Source organism: Trachemys scripta, chromosome 1, assembly GCF_013100865.1.
Source record: "Trachemys scripta elegans isolate TJP31775 chromosome 1, CAS_Tse_1.0, whole genome shotgun sequence".
Lineage (NCBI taxonomy): Eukaryota > Metazoa > Chordata > Testudines > Emydidae > Trachemys > Trachemys scripta.
Genome location: NC_048298.1, coordinates 44,695,516 through 44,702,543, shown reverse-complemented (window position 1 = coordinate 44,702,543; position 7,028 = coordinate 44,695,516). Strand labels below are relative to the sequence as shown.

Sequence of the window (7,028 nt, the reverse complement as noted above, 5' to 3'; positions counted from 1 at the left end):
GGGCTGCCCGCTCCCTCCCTCCGTCGCCATCTTCCCGCTGGAGCGGCTCCGACTCCAAGCGAGCCGCGGAGCCGAGTGGCAGCCTCCGCAGCAGCCAGGCACTTAACCCCCTCCCTGCCGGGCCGCGCCCGCCCGCCCGCGGCAGCCCTTAACCCCCTGCGCGCCAGGGCGGAGCGAGGGCAGCCAGCGGGGCCGGGGCTCGTCCAGCTGCGGGGGTCGACGGAAAGCTGGGACGGGGACCCAGAGTGGACCTACGGCTCTGCCTCGCCCACCCCCCCGCAGAGCGTCCCGGCGTGGTGTCGCGGAAGGCGTGGGGGGCCCGGCCCACCTGCCTAAGCTGCTTAGGGCCCCTCAGCTGCTACCGCTGCCTCTTTGGGGAGGGGAGACAGGCGGCTACTGCCACTCCTGGAAGGGAGATGGGGGGCCCGGCTTCTTTGCAAGGGGAGGGGGGGTGAGAGACAAACAGAGCAGCAGTGTGCCTTAATCTAGTCCTCTCTCTCCTCCCCCCGGAGCTGCACTTAATCCCCCCCATGCTGGGACTAAAGCTGTATTTACCTTTCCCCTCCAATTGTCAAAGCAAAGCCCCCCTCGGACCCACCTTTAACTCCTCCATGCCAGATTTGAAGCAGCTGTGCTTAAATTACAACACCCACGCGCCCTCCTAGGCAAGAACAGCGTGTGTTCTCCTCGCCTAGGCTGTTCCACGCATGACACTAGCTGCACCAGAGTGGAGCTCGCTCAAGATTCTACGTTTTACTTTCCTGCTGCAAAGGGCCTCAGTTAGCCAGCTCCTGAACTGGAGCTAGGTCTGCATTTAACCCACTCTAGAACATAGCCTCACTTAACTTTCTCCAGGGCAGGACCATGCTTAACCCCACCATTGCTGGGGCTGCTCTTGTTCCAGGGCCACACTTAACTAGGGTGACCATACTTCCCAAAGGGAAAATGGGACCACGTGTGGGGCTAGCCCAAGCCACTCACCCAAGCCCCACTCCCCACTTAAGGCTGACCTGAGCTGTGCCCCCCATTCCCCACTACAGTCATCACTTATTCTAGCACCTACTGGGTAGTTACATGCTTAACCCTTTCCTTGTCATGACAGCATCAGTGCTTAATTCCTTTATTGGGGACACCAGAGCATTTAATTACAGTCTAACCGCTACGGGGACCCCACTGACATGCTGGGCGTTGGTCTCTGCGTCATTGTAAGTGGTACCTATTGTGCTCAGGATTATTTGAGCTTTTGCTGGACAGAGAACTCTCTTGCTTTTGTGACTATCTCCACACTAGGAATTATTCATTCCTTGCTTACAAAGACTGTGCCACTGCACTAAGTGATGGCCATTCTCTGGCTGCTCTGACTGTGCCAGAGACATCCTTCACCTAAGAATGGCTATGGAGACTAGATGCCCCAAGCAACATAGTGCCTCAAAACCTGGTAAATGGGGGTCAGATTGGAAGGTTTGAATTGGTTAATGCTCCTCCCTCTTTATGCCCCATGTTGCTACTTGTCATCTGTACCCCTAAAGCTGGTCTTGTCTCCTCTTCTGGGGCTATGTAGAAACAAAAAACAACACCCTCACTGCCCTGCCCAGGCTAGAGAGGAAAAACTCCCATCATCACATGTTCATGCTAGGGCCTTGCTCGCTGTGTTGCTGCAGCTGGTTTATTTTAATCACTGTAGTGAGGCAAAGGAGTTTCTGTAGTTGGGGGAAGAAGTTCACTTTTTACTGCTGGAATATAGCTGTCTGGCTGCAGAGAAATAACATTCTCACTTATGCGGCTGCTCCACTGAGCTCAAGAGATGGTTGGAAAGGTCACTCCTCTGCTAGGCCTGTCCCTACACCTGTGAGTTAAACTTGGTTCTTTCCTGTGGTTACAAAACTGGCACACTGGGGTTGGAAAGTTCAGTCCTTCACCCTCAGGATACAGTTGCTGTGCAGAACAGCGTTCATTCCCTCCATTACCAAACAAACTGCCCTCATGGAAAGGGGATTTGCTTGCTTTCACAGCACAACTACAGGGAAGGAAGTTACTGGTTACACTGAACAATCCTGCAGGAAGAAGGCTGTCTACCTGACAGCTGACCATTCTCACTCCGATAACTAAAAATAGTAAAATGGGATCTTACCAACCTTTCAGAAAATAAAAATCTATGTGTGGGCTCACAGCAAACAGAAGATACTGCAGCCTAAAGAAGAATGTTTACCGAAAGTTAAATGCGTGAAAATAAGCTTATCATGAAAGTGACTCCTCAGGTGTCACGGTCTTTTCAAGGGGTCCACCTCATTGCTGATTTAGATCACTTCTGCTATCTTCCCCAGGTGAGACTCACCATGCCAACTCATACAGTAGTTCTCACAATACCTCCCAGAATATAGATGACTTCAGAGAACATTGATGGGCACTGAAGAAGAGGAATGTCCAACTGATCTAGGTCCTACCAGGGAATGAAGATTCTGGAAGTGAACTGCTAGTTAGTTAAGTTGTGTAAAGTAAAGGGTTTTGTGGAATACTGGGCCACCTTCGATAGGGAGAGGGGACTGTACAGTTTGGATGGGCTCCATGTCAGTGGAAGGGGAAACAGTTTTCTTGGGGGCAGATTGGCTGGACTAGTCAGCAGAATATAGCAGCAAAAGGGGAATGTGAAAAAGAGAACAAACGAACATTAATTTAGCACAAAATCAAGATGTCAAGTACAAAATTAATCAAGGTGCCAAGGGACATGAAGAGAAGATATTCTTTAATTTCCTATACACTAATGCTAGGAGCTGGTATTACTGAAACCTGGTGGGGAGAGTTACATGACTAGAATGCTAAAAATGACTGATTATAACCTATTTAAGAAGAATTAAATGAGCAAAAAGGATGGGGAGTGGCACTCTATGTCAAAAGTGGTATAACCTGTTTCCAAATCACTGACAACTAGGAAGCAAATGATCATGAGTGCTTATATATAAATGTTCTAAAATATATGGAGATATACCTATCTCCTAGAGCTGGAAGGGACCTTGAAAGCTCATTGAGTCCAGCCCCCTGCCTTCACTAGCTGGACCAAGTACTGATTTTTGCCCCAGATCCCTAAGTGGCCCCCTCAAAGATTGAACTCATAACCCTGGGTTTAAGCAGGCCAATGCTTAAACCACTGAGTATCCTTAGTCTAATAGTTAAAGCACAGGCTACGGGTATTGTCTGCCACCAAATTGCACTACAGGATGACCAGTTCCTTAAGCACCTTTCTAAAATTTGCCGGGGGAGGGGGGGAGAAACTTATCATGGGGGACTTCAAACTGAGTGACATACTTGAAGTGTCATGCTACTAATACTAAAACTTCCTTGGAATTTCTAAGTATTATAGAGGACAATTTCCTAACTCGAAGTGATGCATCTAAGATGGGGAAATTCTAAATTAGACCTCTTGACAGATTAAAAAGGACTTAAGCAACAGGGGCGGCAGGTTTGTATAACTTTTGGTGGTGCCCAGAACGGGTCCTTCTCCCCCGCCAGGGGCCACAGGGACATGCTACCCGCTTCTGGAAGCAGAGCAGAGCGGGCGGGAAGCTGCCTTAGCCCCATTGTGCTGCCGGTGGTGGTGGCGGGGGCCCTTTTAAATTGCCCGGGGCGGCAGGAAAGACTAGGAGGGATGCTCCGGAGGAGGGGCACGGAGGCCGCAGGCAGGGCTGGGGGAGAGGCCTGGCTCTGAACTTTGGTGGAGCCAGGCCCCCGTGCTCTCATATTGGTGGAGCACGGGCTCCACAGGCCCATACAAGTCACTGCCCCTGCTGGGATCAGGTGGAAGTGATCATGACTGGATCACGTTTGTTATGTGCAATCAGAATAAAGTCCCAAAGCGGACCACAGTTCAAGAAGGATGTTGATAAATTGGAGAGGCTTCAGACAAGAGCCACTAGAACAATTCAAAGATTAGAAAACATGCCTTATAGAGAGTGACTCCAGGAGCTCAATCTAGATTTTTAAAGAGAATATTAAGGGGTGATTTGATCAGTCTATAAGAACCTACATATTGAACAGAAATTTGATAATAGAGGCCTCTTCAGACTAAGATTATGTCTAAACTGCACAGCTTTCTTGATATAAGGCAGCTTATGTTGACCTAACTATGGAGGTGTACACACTGCCATGCTCCTTCTGCCACTTTAACTCGCCTGCTATGCCAACATAATAAAACCACTTTGACAAAAAGCATAGAGCTTAGGGCGAAGTAGTTAGAGCAATTCAGTGTCAGCGTAAACACTGCGTTACTTACATTGACATAACTGGCCTCCAGGAGATATCCCACAATGCCCAACATGACTATTCAGGTCACTGTTTTGAACTCCACTGCCCTGCAACCAGGTATACAAGTAGACACCCCTCCCCCGTTAAAGCCCTGGGAAGTTTTGAACTTGCTCTTCCTTTTCCCTCGGTGTGGAGAGCTCACATAGCAACTGCCCAGCTGAGGTGGTGGATCTCCTGGGTCTGTGGGGAGAGGAGGCTGTGCAGGTACAGCTGCCTTCCCAGCCGCAGGAACTTGCTCAGGGCATGGAGGGGAAGGGCTACAATAGGGACATGCAGCAGTGTCATGTACAAATCAAAGAGCTGTGGCAGGCATATCAGAAGGCAAGGAAGACAAATAGTCACCTCTGGTGCAGAGCCGCAAACATACCGCTTCTATGAGGAGGGGCTGGGGTCAGAATGTGGTGAATAGCCTTCCTCCCTCTGTTGAGCTTCTCTTATAGCCTTGTGTTTATAATGCTCAGCACAATACTGAAGAGCAGTGCAGGATCCATGCTTTCTGACACAGATGGCTGGCTCAAAGGTTATCAGGGCAGTTGAAAAGCAGCTGGAAACCTAGTAGGATGCCCATGGAACAATGGGATTGAGAAACCTGCATCATGTGACACTGAACCTGGCCCCAGGAGGCATTGCAAACCCTTCCCAAAATACCCTGTGGCCAGTCCTGCCGACACAAGGAGTATAGTGTGGACATGCAACCGCGGTTTAATTACAGCAGTGGCTGTATATTGACGTAACTTAAGTTGACTTAACTTTATAGTGTAGACATTGCCTAACAGACAGAGGTATAACAAGAACCAGTGGGTGGAAGTTGAAACTAGACAAATTCAGACTAGAAATTAGGTGTATATTTTTAACGGCGAGGATAATTAATCATTGGAATAATTTACCAAAGGGTTATGTCAGATTGTCCATCATCTGAAATTTTGGATGTTTTTCCTAAAATAGAACATACCTTTTAGAAATAATATGCAATCATGTTCAAGCATAGCTACTGGACATGATGCAGGAATTAATTCAGGTAAGTCCTATGGCCCATGTTATGCAGGAGATCATCTCTTTGAGAGCATCTAGAAAAAGAAAGACCTTCCCTTAATTTTTCACTCACACAATCTGCAGATTTGGTAAGGAATCTGAAGAAGCCTACAAGAGGATGTTAACTGAAGTAATAAGGCTATGTGAATCAATCTGTCTCAAACAGCTTTCAAGAGAAGGCACTGTTAACTAATTTGCTTTTACAGGCAACGGCAACTCCAGTCAGAAAACAAGATTTTCCCTGAACATAGTAAAAATGTGTGCTGCTGGGATCATATTGGCTGTAATGGTGATGGCAGGGAAATTCACGTTCCAACTTCCAGGATTGTAAGAGTTTATTCCCTCACTAGCAAGAACGATGCAGGAATCTGCAGTGCTTGGGAGTACATGCCCTCGTTTTAGAATTTAACTTTTAACCCTCCAACCACTATCCTGGGGAGCTAATTTCCTCAGGGAATGTCAGATGATATTATTGCAGGACCTCATTTAAAAAAAAATGTATTGCTATCCCTAACACTTCTGGCCTACCTCCGTTTTTATTATTTTGAAATTATTCCTATGGTACAACCATCCCATCCACAAAATGGGACAGTTAACTGTCCTCCTGCCAAGCTGAAAGTGTAGTACTGCCAAAATGGAACCACTGTAATGGGGGACAAATTCCAATGCAATGGAGGTTATTCTTGTTGTCAGTGTTGAACTACTACTATCTTGCTGTGCAGACTGTAATATTGTGCTAAGGAAATGAGGACTCACTGCATGAAGCAGCTTCATTGAGAAGTTATCTGTATAACTGAGCAAATAAAAATCACAAGGGAATTTAAGCAATTGACTGCCAAGAAGGACTGATCACACTAAGGAGTTAACTCCCTTAGCAGTTGGATTAAACCTCTATGCTAGGGAGTTGGTAATGAAATGCTGTTTGTATTGAAATGCTTCACTAGGGAGAAGTTTACTTAGTGATGAAGTAAACTGCTTCACTAGGTCATTGAGCACTGGCCTGCTAAACCCAGGGTTGTGAGTTCAATCCTTGAGGGGGCCACTTGGGGATCTGGGGCAAAATCAGTACTTGGTCCTGCTAATGAAGGCAGGGGGCTGGACTCAATGACCTTTCAAGGTCCCTTCCAGTTCTAGGAGATGGGATATCTCCATTAATTAAATTAGCTCCATCAATAGAACCACAACACAGGGGAATTAGTTCCCTTGCTGCTGATGTGGAAGTTTACTAGGAAGTTTATTCCCTCATGGGTGAAATTCAGCATCTGCAGTGGTGAAGGAACAGGCTTACAGCCCATTGAAAGCTGTGCACTGGCTCATTGCTGAGATTGAACCATTGATTGTGAATTTTCTACACTCCCAACTTTGAAACTTAATTCCTTCATCAATACTACAGTAATCTAAGGATTTCTCTCTTTCATAAGCTAGTTTGAACTTCTGGTATGGAAATTAACATTCAGGGCCAAATCCAGCTTGAGGGAAAGAGATAACCCTAACTTATGTGTCAGTTGTACCATATTTCAACAATCAAAAAAAGAGGACGGAAGGAGCCCCGCCCCTGTCCTAGCCCCGCCCCTGCCCCTTCCACTCCCTCCCACTTCCTGCCCCCTTAGAACCCCCAACCCTCCCCCCCACTCCTTGTCCCCTGACTGCCCCCCAGGACTCCACCCCCTCCCTAAGCCTCCCTGCCTCTTGACCCC

General features: G+C 47.6%; 1 protein-coding gene across 1 annotated transcript in view; it reads right to left on the bottom strand.

The window, feature by feature from the left end:
• CTTNBP2 (cortactin binding protein 2) overlaps positions 1–663 on the bottom strand; it is a gene marked incomplete in the record, with an annotated part of 189,493 nt that extends 188,830 nt beyond the window's left edge. The window contains 1 exon segment of the mRNA XM_034768791.1: positions 599–663. Within this exon segment, the coding sequence (XP_034624682.1) occupies positions 599–613 (15 nt within the window).
• Between the last annotated feature and the right edge of the window lie 6,365 nt (positions 664–7,028).